Source organism: Dermacentor variabilis, chromosome 3 (genome assembly GCF_050947875.1).
Source record: "Dermacentor variabilis isolate Ectoservices chromosome 3, ASM5094787v1, whole genome shotgun sequence".
NCBI classification, from domain to species: Eukaryota; Metazoa; Arthropoda; class Arachnida; order Ixodida; family Ixodidae; genus Dermacentor; species Dermacentor variabilis.
Genome location: NC_134570.1, coordinates 221100936 through 221126556, shown reverse-complemented (window position 1 = coordinate 221126556; position 25621 = coordinate 221100936). Strand labels below are relative to the sequence as shown.

At 47.9% G+C, this 25621-nt stretch overlaps 1 protein-coding gene and 1 long non-coding RNA gene across 4 annotated transcripts in view; one reads left to right on the top strand and one right to left on the bottom strand.

The window, feature by feature from the left end:
- LOC142576651 (DIS3-like exonuclease 2) overlaps positions 1-25621 on the bottom strand; it is a 318054-nt gene that overhangs the window by 6121 nt on the left and 286312 nt on the right. For all 3 annotated transcript variants that reach the window (XM_075686870.1, XM_075686871.1, XM_075686872.1), the window contains 2 exons: positions 10224-10459; positions 8236-8406 (listed from right to left, as the gene is read on the bottom strand). In XM_075686870.1, the coding sequence (XP_075542985.1) occupies positions 8236-8406; positions 10224-10459 (407 nt within the window). The remainder of the gene's footprint in view (positions 1-8235; positions 8407-10223; positions 10460-25621) is intronic.
- On the top strand, positions 24702-25511 carry LOC142576652 (uncharacterized). Its single transcript, XR_012826910.1, has 2 exons — positions 24702-25090; positions 25159-25511. It is a non-coding gene; the product is annotated as an uncharacterized LOC142576652 (long non-coding RNA).

Here is a 25621-nt window from a genome sequence, read left to right as displayed (position 1 = left end):
AATAATTACTCTTTCTTATACAAATGCATCATTTATCACGTGTATGTATTTGTTTGCACAGTGTATCTACCACATTTCAAATGTCCCATTGGTTATCACGTTGACGTGTCCGTTGCATGATGTACCCTATCCCTTATGTAACACCCCTGATAAAGGGGAGTCTAAAGAAATAAACTGACCTGACCTGAAGTGTGGTGCGACTGCCTCGCTAATCTGCAGATCGTGAGAGCCAGAGCATTGGTGATGTGTAGCCGTGATTCATAGCAGCCACCGCCGCCAGACCTCCCAGATAACACTTGCGACTCTGGCGCCATCTTGTAGCCATCGTCGCCACACTACGCTTTTCTTCTCACAACTTCGCCATACTGTCTTCTGCTTCCCGCCTCACGGTTTCGCTGCACCTTCCTCTCCGCTTTCGTCGTCGTGCCTCTGTGCTCTCATCAATTTTTTTCATCCCTCACTGCTCTCAGTCTTCACTCCCGTTTTTCGTTGTGCTCGTTCGCTTGGCAACGCCGTAAGATAACACTGACGCTCACTGCAGGAATGGGTGCCTAAGAGCTGTGCACTAAAACTATGTATAGTAGAACCTCTTACGTACAATCCCGTTACGTATGATTTCCCACGCCAATGTTTGCGATCGAGAACACAAAAATTACCCAACTGAGTTATGCTTATCTTTTAGAAAACAATCTTTCAGCACCAACATTCAGTACATTGCTATTGTATGAACTGCTATTGAACTGCTATTGTATGATACGTTTTCCGGCATGTAAAGAAGAAAATATGCGAGGCCTGCGTGATTGAGAACAGCAGCTGCCCTCCACGGCAGCTTTCCCGCAACTCGCCAGCACGTCTTGCTTGAAAACACCGGTGTGCACTCAATTTCTTATTCCTGTACCAGCAGACCTCCTCCGGTTCGTTGCAGGCTGCATTCTCAGCTATCGCCGCCAAACCTTCTTGCTTTAAGCATCTTCACCTACCTCTTTCACAAAGCATGGTGCCATTGCAAACGTAATGCAGGCATTTAGCAGGCGATAAACGAAATGCGCTGCTGTTCCCTGCTGCAGACTGGGATTATGTGACACGTTCTCCGGCCGCTAGATCCCATGTAAACAAGAAAAAGCGTGAGCGACAGCAGTATGGAAGATGAATCTATCCTGTATACTATCTTACTCTTTGGGAATCTTGTATCTGTATCATGATATGTCTGGCAAGATGTGTATCATCTGTAATTCTGACACACTAAAAAAATTAAATTATGGGGTTTTACGTGCCAAAACCACTTTCTGATTATGAGGCGCGACGCCGTAGTGGGGGACTCCAGAAATTTGGACCACCTGGGGTTCTTTAACGTGCACATAAATCTAAGTACACGGGTGTTTTCGCATTTTGCCCCCATCGAAATGCACCCGCCGTGGCCAGGATTCGATCCCACGACCTCATGCTTAGCAGCCCAACACCATAACCACTAAGCAACCACGGCGGGTCAATTCTGATGCATGAAAGACAGTATCGTGTACTTTAAGATACAGGGTACTGCTATCACAACACCAATGTGGGAAACTATAAACGTAGGCTGAACTTTGCTTCTCAAGCTGATACCGCTGCCACTAAACCACCTGAATAAAACTAAAGGCAGCGACATTCTCGTTATCTAACCATCAGAGCCTTCCAGCGAGTGCAGGCGATGAGGTCTGCGCGTCCTTATTGGTTAAGCACAGCCACGTGGTGGTGCTCGCACTGTACTGGCAGAAACAAGTGCTAACGTCTGCACACAGCCAACCATTTAATGCGTAAGCGTTCTTTGGCGAGCTCCCTAGCCCTGTCACGTGAAAGGTGTAATGCCTTGCGTCTGCACAAAAATATGTAATTTGCAAAGTTAAGACATTTAGTCGTCATGATAGTGTAAATGTTGATGAGTGGTATCTTTTAAGTGATAAGAAACAATTTAAAGCAAAAAAAAAAAAAGAATACCCATAGACATACGTAGGACTCCTTAGAAAACACATGGGAAAGCTTACAGTAGGGGTGGCCCAACTTGAAATCTGGGGATGGGCCAGCTTAAATTTGGGGCTGGGCCAACATGAAATTTGGACGTGGGCCAAGTTACATTTGGGGGGGGGGGGGGGTGTAGGTAACTTAAATTTGGGTGTGGCCCAATGTTCAATGGAATGCTGCTGAGCATCCGAGTTACGAACGCCTCGCGGGCAAGTGAGCGCACTGAGATGCTTGGCATGTTTTCATTGGGTCTTACCCACGCACAGTCAGCACGAAGGCAAGAGCTTGTGTGGACAAGGAAGGCGCGCATAACACAGGCTCATGAGGGCGAGGACGACATGGCATTGTGGCAATGCACTCTCCCCTCACACAACACTGCAGCAGCCGGTGTTCCCTTTCGGTTGCTCTGCTCCGTCGAGGTGCAACCATGCCTGGCATTCCGGCTCAATTGGTACAATTGCGTTGAAGGAGTCGGACACAGCGAGGAAATCTGACAGTTGTCTACGAAAGCCTAAGCATTCTTTGCCACCGGAAAGGCTATGGGCAAACGTGCATAAGCTAGGAAAAGCAAGTAAGCAAAACTAAGGAAGACGAAGTCACAACCTAGCCAAACAATGCTTATGCTTTAGTAGACAGTTCACACAATTTCTGCAGCTTTTTGTTTTCTTGAGTTTTTGCTTCTAGTTCCACTGGTGCCACGAAACTTGCTCGCAGCCACCGTACTGTGGCGTGCGTGCTAATGTGCGTGGCGTGAATATGTTGCTAATGAATGCTTTACACCGGCTGATTCCATATTTCCTAATTCTATCACGCACCTGTTTTCTGTGACCAAAGAAAAGGAAAAAAAAATAACTCTCAATTGTAACGCGCACCTGTTTACCGTGACCTAAAAAAAAAGAAAAGTCCTTTACAGTAACGCGTACCTCACTTTTTCATACAGAAATACAATTTTCTTTCATTTGGAAAAAAACTAAAGATTTACTCCCAATGCACTAAAGTTGCGATAAATAAAAAAAGTCACAGTTCCGCCCAAAAGGTGAAACATCAATTACAATAGCAAATTAATAGACAGCTATATGAAAAGTAAGGATAGTAGTTTTATTGGCCATATAAACTTTGAAACATTCTCTTACTAAGTAAATTAACAAGCATGGTGTCCCGCACAAGCAAAAATGGACACACGTCTCACTCACTGACCACGGAAACTCTTTAAATAATGGAGTGACGAAGTGCGGAAGCAGGAGCGAGGGAAATGACCTTTGTGCGGCCTCTCGCTTCGACACGAATTAAGTGACGAGAACACAGCGCGGTGCGCCTAGATGCATAGACATTTGTCTCTATTGCAGATCGCTTTCAAAATAGGGGCCGCGCGGTCGTGCAGTACGTATATAGCAGCCGCCACTGTAGAATGCCTTTTCTGTTTGCGCCAGTCCTGCACGGTAGCTTCAGGAACTCCGAATCCCGTGATGCGGTCCGATTTCCGTCCGTCTCCGGACAAGTGATCGCTTTCCTTTTAATAGTGGCATTGTGATGAACTCGAGATGTCTTTGCAGTCGGCACTTCCATGCTTATAGAGCAAACACAGAAAACGGGAAGACGGATGGTGCACCAACCTACTAAGCCAAAGGAAGCATTTCCTAAGCACACCTACTACAGCACACGGAGAAAGCTACGGCAGCTAGGCTCGAAGAACACATGAGGTGGCCATTTTGAAATGCCGATAGCGATATGGTAGCGCAGATTTAGGGTCAAAGTCGATTCTAACGCACATGCAATTTTCGGACCCATCCTATCGAAAAAAAAGTGGCATTGCAGCTTTACATGCCCTGTATACACAATGCGCCGCAAAAATGTTGCTACCGGCATTGTTGTGACTGCATAGCTTTCCGGTGATCTGGAATGGTAACACGTTTACAGACAAGGTAAAACTCCACAGCTCTATTTGCCCATTTGTGCCGAGGCTTTTTATTGACATTTTCGTAATTAGATAGCAATCTGCTGACTGGTAGGCAAGCAGAGCAACGACTTCTCTCAATTACAAAAGCAACGAGCAAGAACCTCCGACAGCGCTGTGTATAAAGAGCTTCGGGGCAGCTAAAGCAACCCGAATAATATGTTTCGGAACGAAAATATTACACTTTGAGCAAAAAAGAAAGAAATTTTGAAATACTAGCAGACTAACAAACATATCATTCAAATGAAACAAGGTTGGTCAGAGTTACGAAATTTCGAAGCAATAATATTTGTGCATACGCATTTGCTGCTACATTATGTAGATCTATAATAACAAACCTGCGAATGCATCGAAGTATCTGAAGATACAATAGGAAAGTATTGTGTCAGATACAATAATTACAGTAGTATCTCCTATCTGTATCTCAAGTACTTCTTGCCTGAGTATCTTGCATCACATCCTGATACGATTTCAAAGTATCTTTACCCAGCCCTGCGCCCGACGCATCAGCTCTTCCACAATACTTGCTGGCCCTTCTCATGTGAAAATGCCTGCGCGCACTCAGTTTGATATTCCGGCACGGCAAATCTCCTCCCGGGTTATTGCCCGCCGCGTTAACAGCTATTGCTGCCAACCCTATTGTGATAAGCATCTTCACCTATCTGTTATACAGCGCGTGGGGCATAGCGCTGTCAGAACCATACTGCATGCTTTTAGTAGGTAATAAACCAAATGCACCGCCATTCCTCACTGCAGGCGGTGACATGTGAGAGTCCAGTCTCACTCCGGCGGCATCTGGCATTGCCCACCAGCTCGGTTTTGTTTCCGTTTCCCATTGCCATCTTGGAACACTATGCAACAGAAAAAAAACAAAATGCATCTCGGATCGCCAGAGTCCCACCAGTTTCGCCAGGCGTCAGTGTTTCATGCCTTGTGCCGCAATGATTCGCATTACGTAAATGTCAACTACAGTTAAGTGTCAAATTTTTTACTTACTTCACATCGTAAAGTTAGTTGTTAGTACATTTTTTTCTAAATCATACACTACTATAATCCTTAATTCTGTAAATGAGGTTCTACTGTAATCTCTTCATTGGGTGCTAATAAATGCCGGCTGTTTTCTGTCAGTATCACGTTGCGCACCGTTGAGGTGTGACAGCTGCAGTGCTGTTCATAGCGCCCATTATCACACCAGCATTGTGAAACGTCCGGTGGGAGTTGCCAGGGCGTTGTTTCAGGCCAACATGTCAGCCCTGCGTAATGTTAGGATACTGCCCGAGGAACTCAAGCGCAATGCTAAGCCTCGCTAACTGTTAATCTTTATTAGACATTCCTACTTCATCTTACAGTGATTAGCATTTTCTTGTCGCAGAGAAAGTGTTGGCAACAGTAGGAGATGGCATAACTGGCTCTAAGAGCAGCTGCTGAAGCTATGGTAGCCACACTGATGCCAGTGCAATCTAGTGCAGTGGAGAACTAGGGAAGCGATGGCATCGGTAGTGGCCAGTAGCAGCACAGAGGAGGGTAAGGGCTCATTTACATCGGCAACTTGCAGAGGTTGCGTGACCAGGTTGGTAGCAAATAATTGGTCTAGTTGAAAACCGACTGCTTTGGGCCAGCCGATGGCTGCTCAATTTTTTCATTCGCGCGACTACAGTTGCAAAACCTACCAAACCAATCAGCGGCACAGGATGTCTGTATATGCCGAAGTGGTGTTACGCAGATTGGATGTGCTCAGGCGAGTCTGCAGTGATGCCGACCGGGCAGCTTAAGCGGGCTTTGCCAGCCACACTATGCAAGTGGACTGTGGACAGATGGGCCAGCATACCAGAGGACCTTGTGCGTCACACATTCAAGAAGTGCAGCATCTCGAACACGCTCGATGGCGCAGAGGATGAGTACCTCTGGGAACATATGTCCGACAAAGAACTATCCGAAGAGAGCGCAACTGAGGAAGACAGTGATTGAAGTGGGGAGTGCAATTTAAACAAATGTTTTCCTTGAGTTTTCCTAACTCCTATTATATGTGGATAAAACTTCTTTTTTCCATTTCGCGTTCCAGAAATTTCGCCTCTTACTACATGCGGGTTTGTATTATACGCGGGTTTTTAGGTATTAGCTGGACTAGAAGCAAACATTACAAAATATAATACGCGCAAAACGGAAGAATGGCAAATAAAAATATGTTGCACAAATTATGGCAAACACATGCGACAGTTATTGCTACCCACATTACTAAATTAGTAGAGAACAGCTCTTTTGACATTCCAAAACTCTTATTTAAGCAACTATGGAGAGTATTACTGGAAGCAACAGCTTTACTATATACGTATTTACTCGCATAATAATCACACTTTTTTTGTCCGAAAAATTGACGCAAATTCAGGGGTGCGATCATTACGCAAGTTAAATTTCCCGCGAAAAAAAAAATTTTTTTCGTACCGCGTTTGCTGCGGGATGCGAGATTGCGGATGCGGGACACCAAAACAAAAATGGCGGCTGGCGTAGGAAGCCGAACGCGTCGAACGCGATTTTTTTTTCTTCTTGTGAGTACATTATGTGCATTGAAACAGTTTCTTCCATATCAGTGATGAATAATATCGTTAATATCGGCAAATTTGCGGCAATAACGTAGCCATGTCCACCTTGAGGGGACAGAAACAGGTGGGCGCGCTTAGCTGCCAGTGACATAGAAATGCATGGCCGACGTGCTGCGGAAACTGCGGCATCTGTCTTCACTACTATCCTAATACGGCACGTTTCCGCTAAGGGTGCGCGAATATCTTAGCTGTGTTACAAGCATCGGTGTATGAATAGGGTACACTTTTTAACGTATGAGAGTAAACGTGGCTACTATCATTGCTGCGCGCGATTTGTTGCGTGCTCACGAGTGCAGATGAAAAGGATCGAAATGCGCCTTTATTGTTTTTGTTGACATCAACCATTATAAAGCCAACCCATAATAAAGGCAAGTTTGGTTGTACCTCATTTTGTCATGGAAGTGCGGAAAGTGATGACAGTAATGAAATGAGGCATCTACTTAAGAATGTTTGGTGCGTGCAGGCCAGTTGGCTTGTCTTGAAGAGTCGTTCGCGTAGCATTCGACAGATGGTAAGCGCGATCATTATTAGCTAGACTTAGCACACGACATATCGCTGCGGCAAGTTAGGGGTGCGATCATTACGCGGGAAATAAGAAAATCGAATTTTGACGACAAAATTTAGGGGTGCGATCATGGCGCGAGTGCGATCATTATGCGAGTAAATACGGTACTCATACATGTTTGTACGAAATTCTTGCTGATTCGTTTATTTTTATTTTGCTAAGTTTTCTGACACGTACCACACACAAGTATGCTTTGCCTGTACGTGAGCGATGTACACGGTCGTCCACTTCCAATTTGAACACGGCTCCGGGCCGCCGGCGAGGCCGGCGCTCCGCTCATGGGCGCCGGGGTAACTAACGCGCCGGCGCACTGGCAGCCACAGGCGTGGCCTCAGCCGCGTCGTCTGCTACAGCACTAGTGTGTGCTGGCACGCTGTAGCAGACGACGTGGTGAGGCCACGCCTGTGGCTGCCAGTGCGCCGGCGCGTTAGTTACCCCGGCGAACACGAGCGGCGCTCCGCGGAGCGCCGGCCGCCCGGAGCCGTGTTCAAATTGGAAGTGGACGACCGTGTACACTGCACTGTATATTTCCTCCTTATTTCCTCCCTGTTGCAACTACCGTTATGCCAACATGTGAGTAGAGTGGCCAGGTCCTCTCAAGCTGTTTAAACAGCTTTCACTCCTGCTCTCCCACAACAACTGTTGTAAAGAGACTCAATTCAATTCAATTGAATTTAGGTTAACAGGTGAAGGAGTAAGCAATAAAGCTGATGGAAAACCTGGTGAATCTAGAGAGAATTACTCAACAGTGAACTCTGCGTTGCTCTACATGCTTGGGAGTTGGGAAAATTTTGGCATCAAGAAAGAGGATACACATTTTTTTCTTGTTCTTGAAAAAAGGATTGCCACTTTGGTATGAAATAAAATACTAACAAAATGCTTTGTGCTACCTGTGGTTGGAAGCAATAGCCAGTGCAAATTCTTGCACATGTACTTCTATAGTGAATGTCAGATATAACAAAAGCTTCCTGCAACTAAGAGCTTGCTACACAGAGGTTAAACTATAAGGCTGAGTTTTCAACCCATAGCGGGTTCTTTATATTTGCCAACAAAGGGAAGCAAGCGCCACTGTACAACCACGAGATTAAGGGCACAGGAACTCGTGAGAACCCACCCACCTGGTACTTAAGTGGCTCTTTAGGCACGACAGTGATGAGCACGTCGACCAGCTGGAACACACCAATGTTGACCACAACCACTTCATCTGCCGACCGAGATGACTGGTAGCGCAGCTCAATGGCACTGCGGCCACCCTCGGTCGAATGCGAGAACTCCTTCACGCCAAGTTTCTGCAAGGAGAGATGGCAACAAGGGTTGAGGCCAGGTTAAGCATTTATGAGGCAGTCGAGTTTCCAACCCACCAAGTAATTTGAAAACGGAACTTCACTAAAGGCCATGGCCAACAAAGAAATTGCATGCCACAAAGGCAGCCCATACAGGCTTCTGAAGAGGAAACTAAACTCTCGTATTAAAGAAAATTACTTTGGTTCAGGAATTGAACCTGGAACCACTTTTTGGTAATACAGTTCAGCTGCATGGCCCCATTTCTTTTGTTTAACAAACTTTCACCCTCTAGATAACCATAGCACTCACTGAGTTGATATACTGTACAGACACATTTTACAATGAACACCTGTTCACCATTTATCTACCACTGACAAGCTGGACATAGGCACACATATATGAACAACATCCCAGATGAGATGTACACTCAAATCTGAGCGTATTACAAAGTTTCACAATTTACACTTGGTGTGTATATATATATATATATATATATATATATATATATATATATATATATATATATATATAGGTAGTTTTAGAAATGAAGGTGCATACTTACGAAAATTGCATCTGTAATGGTTCTAGCCTTTTGGCCGTGGCACGGCCTTCGTCAGAATAAGCCTGACATTCTGACGAAGGCTGTGCCACGGCCGAAGCATTAAAAAATATGCAAATGTCATGTAGCTGGACAGAACCAAGGTAACATTGTTTGTCATCACTAGGAGATACTCAGATTATTTTTTCATTCTGCCTAATTAGATAGTATTAATTAACTGAAATATTATATTTAGATGAAAAGTGTCACTCAGAAAATTGTAGAGCAATATAGAAAACTCCCTATACAGCTTTCTGTTGCTCAATACATGCTACAAAAAAGTGTTTTTCCAAGTGTGAAAGAAGCCTGAAAATACATAGAAAACTGCCGTGCAACTGGCCTTCAGCGGCCAGTTGCGCAACGATTCCCGTCTTTAACCCCAGTACAGTCAATGCTCATTATGATAGACCACAAAAATCTAGTGAAGAAGGTTTGTTATATCCAAAGTCTGTTCTATCCAAAATTACGGCTGCGGTATATTGTGAAATGGCCGACTTTCGCGTATATACCACTATGAGACTCGAAGGCGATTACAACAATGATGAAAACATCGAAATTGAAATAAATAACAGATAAATGGGTTTACGTGACAATTGCACAACCACGCAACACGGTGTCTTGCCATCTGCTCACTCCGTCTGCTCACTGCAGTTCTTCCTCACTAGAGCCCGCCGAAGATTAAAAATGGTGCTTTTGTGGCATGAAAGCATGCATACACAATTACACAATGGCAAGATTAAGGGCCAGAATAATGCTAGTGAGTCCACTGGCCAGGTCCCCACCACGCTGACTTGACAGCTTGAGCACGCCATCACGGCCGGTGGTACAAACATCAGTTACATTTTTTTCACACAAAACAGTTGTCGGTAGAATAAACTGTCTTAATTTTATGTTTCATGACAAGTGACGACTCCTGTAGTGCAAACGTAAGCTGCAGTACGAGGCAAATTCAACTCGGTGCCTGCGTCTGGCCACCGCTTCAGCACACGGCTTGACTGCATCCCGCACCTTGACTGGATGCTGTGAATAGCAGCCCATTGTCTATTTTGAGCGAATTGTTGAGATGGGAAATCAAAACTATGCATTTCGGGATCGTCAGTGTTGAAGCACCTGCCAGGTAAGCAGCACTGCTCCACAGCATGCGCCTTTGCTGAAATAAAGGGCACCGCAGCGAACATCTTGCAGAGCCTAGCCATCCCCGAGAAGAACCAGCCCAGCCCTCACATCACAGTAGACGCGCTTGATCATGCCAACGCTGAGTGCCAGGACGTCGAAGGCGTGTTCGAGTACAGCCGTGACCATGGCTCGGTCCTCGAGTGAGCCGCACTGTTCCACAAAAGCGTGCAGGAACAGGTCTGTGCTCAGCTCCTGCACCGTCCTCGCCTTGTACTTGTTGTCGTTGCAGTGGTCGGCCACCGACTGCAACTCTGAAGCAGTCCATGTCACGGGAGGTCCGCAGCCTGCATTTCATTTCGTTTACTTTCTCTTAAAGCCGAGCAATTACATAGAGGTATGAATGGTATATAAAAACACATTTTAGCAGTGTAATAAGGTTAAGTTATAGGGTTAACAAGCGCTTTCTTCAATTCATTCGCATCAAGGACAAAAACAATATAAGCGGGAACTTCGTTCTACTCTACTTCGAACTTCGTTCTACGAGAACGATGTGGCCAGATGTCAAGGTAGGCCAAACACAGGTAAATTCTAGCGGTTAGCTTACACACAGCGACCAACGTTTTTATTCCAACACCTTTAAAACGACTTATTCGCTTTCACCATTTCGCAGCATTGGTCCGCATCATTCAATAATTGGCACCATTGCGTGCCTTGCTTGTCCAGCCTAGTTGTTGACAAGTACCAGGCAAGAAAACCAGTTTACGGCCTCTCACTTCTTCGATTAGATGTAGCGTTTAACCTACGTTTTGTTAAAGCTTGTTGGTAGGGGTGTGCGAATACTGAACAGTAGATTTCAAATAGAATATTGAACCAAATCAAGAAAAAAGAAAGCCGAATATTGAATCAAATATTGAATATCAGCACATTTCTCGTAATATTTATAGCTTGCAAATGCTGGTAAATAAAAAATTGTCCTGCACATGCTCGGGAGTCTTGTAGCAAGGCATAACGAGAATGTAGCAAGCTATCACCAACTTAGGCACACAGAAATTATTCAAATGAGGACATGCAGTACGGTCTACTCTTGTTAAAGGGATTGGTATGCCAGCCCTGATTACAGCTCAGTTCTATTATATGTAGTGTGGGGATGCGCGACTCTCGCGCATCCCCTGATATGTTTTTCCCGCATAGCGAGTCCCCTATAATCCGGCTTCGCCGCGTGGCCTGGCACCCGCGCGGGTCGGAGTGGTTGAGGCGCAGTACGAGAGATGGCGTGAGTGTTGCGCTGCTAACACCGCCGATAGGTGGGGTTACTTAGGCGCCGAAAGACAAGGCACTTGCTCTCTTTGGTTCGGGACAGCAAGCAGTGCGGACGTGCCGTGCCGCGCGTGGGCCGATCCAAGCTTCTGCGAGACCGTCTCGCATGGCCGCCTTGAAACGCGCCACCGTACACACGAACGACCAGGCGTTGGGATGGGGCGAACATATTCGCTCGCTATCCGGTCACGGTGATTCGGACTTCTAGATTTGTCGCGCGCCCATCGGCATGTTTTGTGGATAGCAACTCGGCTAGCTGGCATTGATCCATGAAAGGTGCAATAAATGCCCTTGTAATTGTTTGCACTACTGCATGGTCGTTCCTTTGTCCCAAGAGCACGCAGGAGAACCCCACATCTGGCTGCCCAACGTGGACCTCTTGGGGTATCGGACGATAGATTTAACAGTTTCGCTTCGTTCGAGACCTTTGTTTGAAACGAAGCATAGGGCTAGCGTGGATTTTGATCGCTAGCGTTGGCGGCGTGCTTTCTTGAGCGAGGCGACGGTGGCTGTAGTGTGTTTGAACATGTCAACATGCTAAGCCTTTTCGCAAGTTTTTTTTTTTAATGAAATTCGTCGGCACGAGAGCCACGTGGTCTGCATCCTGGGAGAGCGAGGCTCAGCGTCCGCGGAGCATTGGCAAGCCTGAAGCGAGTGAGTACGGAAGCCTCGTGGGTGGTCCGAATTTCTTATGTAAATAGCTTCTTCTATCTCTTTGACTCGGATGAAGTCGCGGCTCTGGCAGCCGGGTGGCCGCGGGCCACGGGTGCCACTACGGGCTGACTGGTATTGCGGCCTGGCACCGGGCGCTCCGACACCATCTGGGACGGTGGGCACTGTCAACTCGGATGCTGTGTGCACCGAGCGGGGTAGGACCACCTAACAGAGCTGAGGTCTCCTCGCGGCTGCCTGTTTTGCGCCCATTTTGGGTGTTGTTTTTTGGATGCTGGTTGTTGTCAGGGTAGCGACGCTTTAGGCCTAAGGCTTTAGGAAGCTGCCTGTCGCACGTGGAGGGACACAACCTGGTGGATTGTGGCGTTGAGGTGTTGCACTTTGCTTCCCTCATTCTAGTTAGCCTCGCACGAATTGAAATTACTCCTTCGACTCAAGGAAGCGAGCTTTGTTCACGTGAACTTAGCAACTGAGTAGCCGCCCGATCTTTTGCTAGCCGAGTATAACATCGTACCACGTGGGCGATGCACATGCAGACTTCGTCTCCCTTGCACCACGTTAGTGTTTGCCGAGTGTGTCGAGTGTACGCAGCGTGAGTGGAGTCACGCCTGGTTTGCTGTCACCTGCGCATCGTCTGCGCTGCTGCCCCGGACTAGGATCGAGCCACCCCGGGCAATGGTGATGCTGTGGCCGGTGCGGTGCAGCGACTTCGACGGCCTCCTGTAACCAGCTCACAACCCTCGGCGGCGGACAAAGGAGCCGGCAGTCACCGACAGCTACGGCGGCTCTTGCCAGCAGGGCGTGTCGGCGCGAGCGACACTTGCTCGTTCCGACTACTGCATCGCTGTTTCCGGAGTCCTGGGCCTGGAATCGTGCCATCGAGTCTGCAAAGCTGCTGCTGTGACCGGCAGATGCCAGCGGTGTACCCAAAGACAATGGCGGCTCGCATGCTATGGACAGCGTGTGGACATTACCTCAGCGCGGCCACTGTTGCATGTACTACCTTGTTTGCGAAGCACACGTTGATGTTAGACCGTGTGACATGTTTCACCAGAATATGTAGTGATTTAAGGTTGGGGGGATGTGGGGATGCGCGACTCTCGTGCGTCCCCCTGAAATGTTTTTCCCGCATAGCGCGTCTCCTGTAATCCGGCTTCGCCGCGTGGCCTGGCACCCGCGGCGGTAGGAGTGGTTGAGGCGCAGTACGAGAGATGGCGCAAGTGTTGCGCTGCTAATGCCGCCGACAGGCAGGGTTACTTGGGCGCCGAAAGTAAGGCACTTGCTCTCTTTGGTTCGGGACAGCAAGCAGTGCGGACGTGCCGTGCCGCGCGTGCGCCGATCCAAGCTTCTGCGAGACCGTTTCGCGTGGCCGCGTTGAAACACGTCACCGTTCGCGTGACCGTACATGCGAACGACCAGGCGTTGGGATCCAGCATGGGGCGAACATATTCGCTCGCTGTCCGGTCGCGGTGAGTCGGACTTCTAGATTTGTCGCGCGCCCATCGGCATGTTTTGTGGATAGCAACTCGGCTAGCTGGCATTGATCCATGAAAGGTGCAATAAATGCCCTTGTGATTGTTTGCACTACTGCGTGGTCGTTCCTTTGTCCCAAGAGGACGGAGGAGAACCCCACAGTAGACTATATATATAGTCTACTGTGATTGACGCTATTGTATATATATATATATATATATATATATATATATATATATACACACACACACATATATGCCGCTACAGTAAAACCTCGTTAAACCATACCCGTCTAAACAGCAGTTTCATTTTAAAAGTAGTAAAGTCAAATCCCCCACTCAGCGGGAATTGAACATAATGCATTTTGTATCTGCATAAATCGTACCAGCTTATTGCATACGTATCTGTTAGCACGTAGCGTTTTCCCCCTTTCGTCGCTCAATCACCGACGTTATCCCTAGGCCAGGATTGTCTTCGTTTTTTTCTTGAAAACGACCTACCCGTGAAGAAGACCTTCTTACCAGTCCACGCCAGTACCTTCTTGCTGTTCCCTCAACACACCGTCCAGATGTACTCCATACCCTCCATGACGGTCCGACTGCTGGACACCTTGATTTCTCCCGGACGCTATTGAGAATATGGGAAAGATATTACTGGCTGCACCTCACCACCGACGCCTGTTACATCAAGACATGCCGAGAGCGACACAGGATGCCACCGACAAGGCCAGCAGTATTACTACTGCCGATCGAGCCTCCTTGCCGACCATTTGAGCAGATTGGGATGGATTTGTTGGGAGCCTTTCCGACGTCAACAACCGGAAATAAGTGGATTGTCGTGGCGATGGACTACCTCACCTTCTTCACTGAAACGAAAGTTCTGCCGAAAGGCAGCGCAGCCGAAGTGGCGAAATTCTTTGTTAGAGAACATCCTGCTGTGACATGGCACCCTAGAAGTCCTCATCACCGACAGAGGAACGGCCTTTACAGTAGGCCTCACCCAAGCCATTCTGTAATACAGCCAGACAAGCCACAGGAGGTCAACTGCCTACCACCCGCAGACGAATGGTCTTACGGAGTGCCTGAATAAGACCCTCACCGACATGCTAGCAATGTACGTTGACATCCAACACAGGACCTGGGATGCCGTCCTGCCGTACATAACCTTTACTTACAACACGGTAATGCAAGAAACAACGTAATCACGCCGTTTAAGATGGTTTACGGCAGGAACCTGACGACTTTCGACCCCATGTTGCTGCACGTCACCGACGAAGAGAACCTTGATGTTGCCACCTATCTCCAGCATGCCGAAGGAGCCCGACAGCTCGCCTGCCTACAGATCAAGAATCAGCAGAGGACCGACAGCCGACACTACAACCTTTGACGATACATTGAGTACTAGCACGGCGACCATGTTTGGACCCTAATACGGTGACGAGGACTTAGCAAAAAGCTTTTTTCGCTGCTTTTGGGCCCCTTCGAGATCATCTGGAGCACTGGCACACTCCACTATGAGGTCGTACCAGACGGCTATCACAGTGGTGCCGCTCACGACCTGAAATAGTCCATGTTGTGAGCGTGAAAATACAGTATACCCTCGTTAACTCGTACTCACATATCTCGAAATATCAATTAAAGGGTAGCTGAACACTCCCTAAAAAAAAAAAAAGAACTTTCAGTGACTTATTACAATTTTTAACCCCCTGAATGCGCAAACCATTGTTTAACAGGCCAGAAGTTACCGCTACTCGCTTTATTTAGCAAAAACAAGCCGCAGCGTCAGTGGGAGACTCCGCGCATCTCTTGACTGGCTCTGATAGTGAAGACGATTGTGCCGTCATCTTAGGTATCGGCGGGTTGCGTGATTTGAATAGAGCGCTCACGTGACCTCTGTATTGACGTCATCCTCGCGCCCCGTCTGTTGCCACTGCGCTTGGCGCGCGAGGGGGAGAGGAGCTTCACCGAAAATTTAAACGGCAATTGCAGCGCTGCTACGTGTACAATCGAGGAAATAACTTCAGGAGTTGAATTATACTGTGGCAGCCTTTGAAACCACGGTAACTCTTCCAGTTCTAAAACCTCTTCAGCTTCCCTTTAAGTCGAAAGTTTTCCACACCGCACCTTCCCCAGCCATAGGTGTTATGTATTTGCTCCCGTTTATCTCGAAGCATTTTTTGGGCGTAATACGGATATCTAAAAATTTTGACTGGGACAGCTGAAGGCAAAGGCCATTACCGAAAGGCAACAGAGGCTCCGAGTGAGCACTTGGCTTCTACTACCGTATTTACTCGAATCTAGGCCGACTCTGATTCTAAGCCTACCCCCTAAAGTCCGAAGAAAAAAAAAAACCTCGAATGTAGGCCGAATAAAAAAGCGAGGACTGCGTTCACAATATGCAAACAGCATTTATTGAATCTGAACGTGCAGAGCTCATTCAACGTCGTCGTCACTGTGTTCCTTGTCACTGTCACCTTCAAACAGTGCACTATCTTCGGTACCGTGAAGCGCATTAGACATGCTGCACGTTTTAAAGACAGCAACGATCAAAGTACCTGGGATGTTGTCCCACACTGCAGTTACCCAGCCCGCCAGCTGCGATAGTGATGCACGTTTGATGCGGCCCGTTGCTGTTAGCATGTGGTCTTCGTCAGCCAACCAGTCCGTGTAATATTTCCGCAGACGATCCTTGAAAGGGTTGTTGATGCAGACATCAAGTGGCTGCAACTGGCCCGTCATGCCGCCCGGTATGACAGCGAGATCCATGTTCACTTGGGCAAGCACAGCCTTCATACTGTCGGTTTAGTGCCCACGGTAAGAGTCGACGACAAGGAGAGAGATCCAGATCCATGTCCAGGCCGGAAGCGCGGGGACGACCGATCTCGAGGTCCAGGGACAGATCCAGATCCAGATCAAGGCCGGGAGCGCGGGGACGACCGACCTCGAGGTCCAGGTCCAGGAACAGGGACAGGACCGGGAGTGGATACATATCCACCTCGAGGGGGACGAAGTCCGACTCGAACGGGAAGAAGCAAGAACAGACGACACCAGCAAAGGTGAGCTGGTCAGACGTAGTGGCCAATCGCGAATCGGGAAGGTCCGGTAATACCAGTAACGATAGGGGCAGGTACGATCACATAGAGGAACGCGTGAAGGAATATCGAATGGAAAACCAGCTACTCAAACAGGAGCTAGAAAAGGCAAAAAAACAAAACAGCGAATCAGCCAAAAAAATTGACGAACTACAGAAAACACTTAATGAAATACTTACCAAAATGCAGACACAATCGTCGCCCCCGTCAGCTGCCTTCGCTTCCGTCTTCCACCCCATCCACCGAAGCAATGGAGGAGGAAGTGGATATGGTAGCAGCTGTAGCACACCCACTGGGCGCCAAGCGTAAAATCCCGGAGACCAAGACCAACGAACAGGTCGCTTCGGTACAGGAGGTCAAGAGACCCCGACCTAGCACAAAAAAAACTGACGTCCTTGAGGACATGCTCAACAAACTCTCTGACAAAATGGAGAAAATGTTCGAGATGTTGGCGGCGCGCATTAGTGACAGCGAGGCAGAGAGGAAGGCGCAGGCCCTAAAGTACGACAGGCGGCTCGCAGAGCTGGAGAAGAAGCTCTCATAAAGATGGCGGGCACCAAAAAGGGAAGACTCGTCATCTGGCAGTGGAACTGCCGCAGCTTCTCAAACAAAAAAGCAACAATGACACAACACATTAAATTGACCGCAAAAAGACAAAAGCCCGACGTAATCATTCTCCAGGAAACATTCGACCACGCCAAAATTGCCGGGTACGCCACCCACAAAGAACGCACAAAAGGGACGGGGAGGGACATAGTCGTGACCACATTAGTCAAAAAAGGACTGGTCGCGATCCCGAGAATTATGAGAAAAATTACGGACATTAGCCACATCCTCATAGAAGTGGTGCCACGCAGCAAGAAGGAGAGCAGCACTTTCGTCCTGAACGTCTACAGCAGCCCGTCCAAAATGGGCCTAACACACAATTTCGAAGATTTAATAAACGAAACGTTGACCATCGCCGGCGACAACAGGCTCGTCATCGGAGGGGACTTCAACGCTCCACACACGCAGTGGGGATATGGACACTCGTCCAAGAAGGGAAAAAATCTGGCCGACCTCATAGAAAAGGCCGGCCTAACCCTTCTCAACGAGCCGGCCTCACACACCAGAGTGGGTGCGGGCCCCCATAGGGACACCACACCAGACCTAACGCTATGCAGGAGAGCCGGGAGAATCACCTGGGAGAACACCTTCGAGGACCTGGGGAGCGATCACAGGATACTCAGCATAGCCCTAGGAGAGGCCCGCGTCACGAAGGGAATAAAACATAAGTTCCGGCTAGTAGACTGGGACAAATTCCGCAAAATCAGAGACGAAAAAGAACAGGGACCCATAAGAAACATAGAGGAATGGAACGGAGAGCTGCTACGAGACGTAGAAAAGGCCACGACCGAGATGGAGTGGGACGACTGGGAGGCTCGACGCGAACATGAAGACGACGACAATGGTGGTGGTCACTCTCCGCGGATAGACAGCAGGCTCGCGCACCTCGTACAAGCCAAAAAATCCATCCAGAAACGGCTGCAAGGGCAAAAACACAATAGAAATCTCAGGCGCAAAATCGCGGAACTAAACAAGACCATCGAAGCACACTGCGCCCAGTTATGCAATCAGGATTGGGACGAGGTATGCGACGCCATGGACGGCAACATCAACACGGGCAAGATGTGGAAGATCCTCAAGCACCTGCTCGACCCGTCGGGAACGAAGACAGTGGCGAAAGCGGAAATGACCAAGCTCAGACACAAGTACAAAGGAAACATCCGTGAAATGGGTGATGAAATCGTCAAGCTCTACCTTGAGAGACCTCCAGACGTTGAACACCGGAACTACTCGGGCTCTGCCAACGAAGACCTCGACAGAGATTTCTCCCAGCAAGAAATCAAGGCCGTCCTGCAGACCATCAAGACCAAGTCGGCTCCGGGCCCCGACAAAGTGACCAACAAGATGCTCCGGAACCTGGACGACCAGGCAACGAGCCGCTTGACAGACTACATCAACGAGTGCTGGCGGAATGGCGAGATACCCGACGAATGGAAGAGGTCCGACATGATCCTCATACCGAAGTCAGGTAAACCCTTAGAAATACAGAACATGCGGCCGATCTCTCTCACTTCCTGCGTTGGTAAAGTGATGGAGCACGCTTGCCTGAGTAGAGTTAACGGCTACCTGGAGTCAAACGACCTGTACCACAGCAACACGATTGGCTTCAGAAGAGGGCTCTCTACACAAGACGCCATGATACAACTAAAGGAGCAAGTCATAGATACCACGGGGCGGGGCTTGAGGGCAATACTTGGACTTGATCTAAAGAAGGCCTTTGACAGGGTCAAGCACACGGCCATACTTGACAGAATCGCGCAACTCGGCCTGGGCGAACGAACGTATAATTTTATCTGAAATTTCCTTACGGGAAGAACAGCCAGAATCAGACTGGACGAGGAGGAGAGTATCCAGGTCGACATGGGCAGCGCTGGCACGCCGCAAGGGTCCGTCGTGTCACCGATGCTCTTCAACCTCGTCATGATTGGACTATCGGAAAAACTGGACCGAATAGAAGGCATTAATCACACCGTTTATGCAGACGACATTACGATTTGGACCACGAAAGACGCAAGCGAGGGTGATATGGAGAACAGACTTCAAGGGGCGGTGGAGGCAATCGAAAATCACCTAGAGGGCACCGGACTTGAATGCTCGCCGGAAAAATCGGAACTGCTGCTCTACCGCCCCAGGAGGTTCGGCAAACCGTCCAGGGACGTAGCGGAACTACACAAAAGGGGAATCAGATTAACCACGAGGAAAGGCACGGAGATACCCATGGTCCAAAAGATTAGAGTTCTGGGTCTCTGGATCGAAGCCAGGGGAACAAACACGGACATTATAACACGCCTGGAAAAGAAAGTCACGGCGGCCATTCGGCTAATACAGAGAGTCTCCAACAACAGGAGGGGCATTAAAGAAAGAAACGTTGTGCGGCTCGTTCAGGCCTTCGCGATCAGCCACGTCGCGTACGTGGCGGCATTCGTCCACTGGAACAAGGCCGAGAAAGACAGGATCGACGCGCTCATTAGAAAAGCGTACAGAACAGCACTGGGTCTCCCCCGATACACAAGAAACGAAAGGTTACTACAACTCGGAGTGCATAACACGCTGGAGGAGATCGCAGAAGCACAGAGAATAGCGCAACTCGAAAGACTCTCCGGAACCAAGGCGGGCAGAGAAATCATGGAAAAGATCGGCATAAACTACCACGGAATGAACGGCCCCAAGATGCAGATTCACCCAGACGTCCGAGCCGCAATCAACACGGAAAATATCCCGAAGAACATGCACCCCGTGCACAATGTCGAGAGAAGAAAATGCCGCACGAAAACGATTCTCAAAAACCACGGCGCGCGGGAGGGGGTGCTCTTCGTAGACGCCGCACGGTACCCCCGACACAGGGACGACAATGGTGGTGTCGGCGCTGACAAAGGTAACTCCCTCTTCGCAATGGCGGTCGTATGCACGAAAGGAAAGACCGTGACTGCGGGCTCCGTAAGGACTAGATCGTCGGAGGCAGCGGAAGAAACGGCAATCGCATTGGCTATAATCAGCGGTCGGCAACAATACAGAACAATAATCAGCGACTCCAAGACGGCTATTAGGAATTTCACAAAGGGCTGGGTCTCCACCGAGGCGGCCAAAATCCTGAACCACAGAGCAGAAGACTTTAAGAACGGCACAATTACACCCAAATACCTCAAATGGATCCCGGCACATATGGGAGAAGTTACCATGAATGCCCCTCCCAACCTCAACGAGAAGGCCCACCGAGTCGCGCGAAAACTAACCCACCGCGGCACGGACAGTGACGGCACAACACCCCGCAACCCCCGGGGAAGGGAGAAGGATTGCGGCGGAGGCGATGGAGAAGACGGAGGAGGCGACGACGACGAAGAAGCGATAACAGACGGCAGGGACAGACTGGTCACGTACCACGACATACTGACACCCTACACGAAACAAAGAGAAGCATACCCACAACCCCACAAACAACTCGACAGGTCTCAAGAAACAGATTGGAGAAGATTGCAAACCAGAACGTTCCAAAACCCAGTACACTTAAACAGAATAAATTCAACACAATATCCAGACGCAAGCTGCAAGCTCTGCAAACATGAACACGCAGACATGGCACACATCTTGTGGAAGTGCACACAGATCAGTTCAGTATACGTAGAGGACAAGATAGAACCGGACCTTCTCGAGGAGCGATGGCTAAGCGCTCTGACTAGCTCAGAACTACACGACCAATTATGGGCTATCCAGCGGGCCCGGGCAGCGGTGGAAAGGCTATGCCTCACCGCACACAATGCCCGGGTGGCCTGAGCCCGGGCTGGCAACCTCGCAGGTCCTTTTTCCATTAAAGTTTTTTCCGTCCGTCCGTTTGTCAAAATGCCTCCTGGACGCCGTCGCCACACAATCTTAACCCAGTTTTCTACCATCGCACCCGTCATCCACTCATTCTCACTTGCCCGCACAATGACATTTCTTGGGAAAGTTTCTCGAGCAGGCAGTGTTCCTTTTAAATATCATATAAGGAGGGAGTTTATGTCCATCAGCTGTGCAGCACAGCGTGACAGTTGCGCGCTGCTTCTCGTAACCCCCAGAGCGCACCTTCACCTCCCTGGCACCTTTTTCATTCACGGTGTACGCCACTGGCATATCAATATACACAGCCATCTGGTCGGCTTTGCCAATTTGCCCAAGGTTGTAGCCTGCCGCTTCTCTCTTTCGCAGCACGTAACGCTGAAAAGCTATCAGCTTTTTTTCGAAATCGCTTGGCAGCTTCTGGGTGATTGAAGTGCGACGTCGGAGGCTGAAGCCGAAGCACTTCATGAATTTCTGAAGCCTGGCTGGCTTTGAAATCCTTTGGCGTTAGGCCTCGCTCCCTCGAAAGTTCCCTAGCTTTCGCTTGGAGCACTTCTGTTGTCACTGGAAGGGCAGCTGCTCTCTGCGTCCGAACGAAGTCGGTCAAAACTGTCTACACTTCGTGGTGACGGCCTTTCTTTGGTCCGCTAAATGCCATCCTTGTTGCGGCGCACACAAAGAGCTGCTGTCGTTGTCCCCTCCAATGATGGACGTTTTTTCTCGTTGACGCCGAAGTCCCGCCCAGCTTGAAGGTTCGAAGATGCCTCTGCGGCTATTCCAACTTTTCGCTTGAAAGCGGAACTGTAGTGGCATCTCCTGCTCGGTGCCATCGCGATAACACCATGCCGCATACCGATACGGCCAGCACCATAGAGTTTTCTACAAAAATTACTAGAAGGAACTCTGGCGCTAGTGTCTACGGGAGCTGCAATGGGAGCGGTTGTCCCAGCATGGGAATTATGGGAAGTACATGGATTTGCCTAAACATCGTCTTTTTGGCTTCAAACCGGCTTCGTGACTTTGTAAACTCGTCATTTTCAACAGTGTATTGCGTAATAAATAATTAAATAAGCATCATTAAAATTGCCAGACTTCAGGATTCGAACACAGGGCCTCTAGCGAAGACGCCTGATATTGAAACCATTAAGCCACGGACGCATGCATCGACAAGCGAATGAAACGCCCTTGCGAATTGATCGCGGGCATGCCAGTGCCTTGAGACGCTTGGCGCGTTTCAATTTGACCACCTGGACAAGCTCAATCCTTGCAATTAATAGCAATGGTACGCGTTCCCGGCGTCTTCTGCACTTTGAAGAATATAGATTGCGCTGAAATATACGATAATAAGATTTATATAGCGCAATAAACAAAGCCACAAGAACGTCTGAATCCACAAGCACGAAGATCAGACAAATCCATGTACTTCCCATCATTCCCATGGTAGGACAATGACTGCAGCGCCAGAGTTCCCTCTAGTAATTTTTGTAGGAAACTCTATGGCCAGCACCATAGAGTTAGTAGAACAACTCTAGAGGAAAAGCTGGGCTGGAAAAGTGGGAACCTCTAGGGCGCCGCCCTGTTGCTACTGGTCAATGTGGCCAGCGCAATTACTATTGAAAGATCTGAAAAGGAGTACAGGTCACCTTATGCTTTGTCATCTAAAAACGCACACCTGGTGGCTTTATGAAGGTGGTATATTAATATTAAGTTTACAGAAAGCGATCGTTAAGTCCGTGACTTATGTAAATCACAATGTACACATTCATGCAATAAAGGATGACGCAAATTTCGGTTTCGAATCTGTTTTTTGGATGCGCAGTAGTTTCGTACAGTTTAGGTTTGACATGCGATCGCGCGTCGACATCGGACGCTATGGCAAACTCGTGCCTTATGTGCCACCGAAGCCCCGAAGTGCTCTGGCATATAACTTCACATGAAAGTAAACGAATGTATCTCCTTGTTGAGAATATCACGCGAGTAGGCAGCTCTTGTGGTGCATCACAATCGTTTGAGAAGCGTCACTGTAGAGCATTTTTCTGCATGCGGAGCGGTGTTTTCATTTGCAGGTTTCCCTTCAGTAAGAAATTGCTGGACAGGCGGACCAGCGCACCGGAATTGTACTGGCAAAGCCACAAGCAACTCAAAGAATCTGTTTAATTGTTGCACTTTGAACAATCATGCTTCTACAAATGCCACAGCAGAAAAACAGCCTGATGCCGAGTATTTCTGTGCCACGAAGTAATCAAGAGGCAAGTGCCTAATGCGGACGAAATCTAGTGCATCGAGACTTAGAACGACAGAAAGCTGAGCTAGTTGGTAAGGAGTCATTATGCAAAACAGAGGTGAGGCGTGCAGACAGGACACAAGAGTAGAGAAGTGGGCGGCGTTCGTGTTGTTTGCTTGTAAATACTCTACTCTTGTGTCCTGTCTGCACGCCTCACCTCCGTTTTGCATAACGAGTGCATCAACCCACATATTAATAGCGTAGGCGTTTTATTAACTGTGCAATATTTTCAACACTTCCTTGCATGCCATTTCATGTGGAATATCTTTTCTGGTCACAAATTTGTGCAGCGAATCTATTTGCATGATCGAGCCGGGCCTGTGGGACCGTTCACTTGCACTTGATACTGAGTCTTTTACATGTATCCATAAACTGCAGATATGCACATCAGATCCCTGCGAGCATTTTCAAAATTCAATTATTTTAGACAACAGGCACATATGCAATACTGACATAATCCCGAATACCACTAAGCGGCTGGGACACATTTTTGTTGACCATACTCGCAGGTAAAATAAGTACATCATGTGGACAGCTCCAGCTCATTTTCCTTAAATCAGTGTGTACAAGGGGTATGCCAAAATAATTCTTTTCTCGCACACCGATTATTTTGCTGTATAAGCAAGAGAACCCACCACGTTAGTGTAACATATCTTGTACGTCACACTAATATGTGCTTTAATTTACCAAGTGAGATGAGTTACTTTTATGACTCATTCAGTCAAATCACACTGCAAGCTGCATTCATCAATCTTCAATTGGATTTTGGAAATGTTTAATGAAACATGTTTCCCTTTTATGCAGATATGCAATGGCAAGCCGTTCCGTGTGTTCCAAAGGTAAAATTTAAGCTCTAAATTAAAGAAGACATTTCTAGTCAGAAACAAGCAAAAATGGTGAATGCAGAGTATCAGAAGCCCAAGGTACAGAAATTATGAGAAGTGTCGAATGATTTTAAGGAAAGAGTCGTATTTGAAAATGCAAGACTCTTTAGTGGAGGTCAAGCAAGTCAATATAGGTAGAATACTCTGCAAAATTATGCGAGTGAGGGGATGTCAAACAATGGATCAGGAAATGCGTTGTTTTTCTGGAAAACAAAAGCTGAATGCCATTACATAAGTCATTTTAGCATCATGAGACTGCTGCTTGATAAATTCAGAAATAAACCAAAAAACAAGACAAGCAAAAATAAAAAAAAACAATTTAATGATGCTCTCTCCACAGTGGGATAAATAAAAACAAAACACATCCCATCTGATCTGGACATATCAGACGCCTTGTGAAACACTAAAGGAAAAATTCAGTTTCGAGCTATGGCACTTGCCGCATAGTTGTGGGGGGCCTTGCACTAATAGTGATAGTTACCACTGCATTTAGTAATTGAAAGCATTCGTGCAGACAAGGATGATTCTTTATATTTTTGGCTACCACTTCAAATGCCTCCACCAAGTGTTACAATGCTGCACGCAGCCATACTAAGGATCTTGCAGCAACACCTGCAGGTAAAAAGCAGAAGCAGTCAAAGTGTTGGTGCATACTGGACACTATGTTTGAAAACTTTTAGGCAAGAAGAGTGCAAGAAGCAGACATAACTGCATTTATTTCCATAATTCCCCATTTGAATGGCCTTTTCTTTTTGCTTAGACAATGCCTACGCCTAGCAACAGCATCTCCCTCATACAGAATCCGCAAGCCAAGAGGCCGTGGAGGCAAATGCAGGTAAGAGGCAAGAAGCAATAGCACTGGTATCGACATTCATCTAATTTCTTGCTTTTTCTTTCGTTTAGGCAGCCAGCACACCTCGAACAGCCACCTTGACTGCGGGTGTGTCACCCTAGTCGCCAAGGAAACATTTGAGGGAAAGCGACAGGCAACGTGAACAGCCACTTCTCCATGTAAACGATACTCTTTCTCTCGGATGACTCCTACGCCTCGCCACGCCAGCACACTTGTGCACAAAGATGCCGCGGAGGCACATGCAGGTCAGAGGCAAGAAGCAGTGGTACTGGTGTCGACATTCACCCAATTTCTTTTTCTTACACTGAGGCAGCCAGCACACCTCGAACAGCCACCTTGACTGCGGGTGTGTCAGTAGATTCCTGTTGTACATATGCTCATAATAAACTTCAGTAAACTTGAACTTGATAATAAACTTGAAGGCAAATTGGACATTGATGCATTGTATTTTTGAACATTTATTGTACACATACAATGTATGTTATACTTTAAAGTGCTACAGAGCGTATTTTG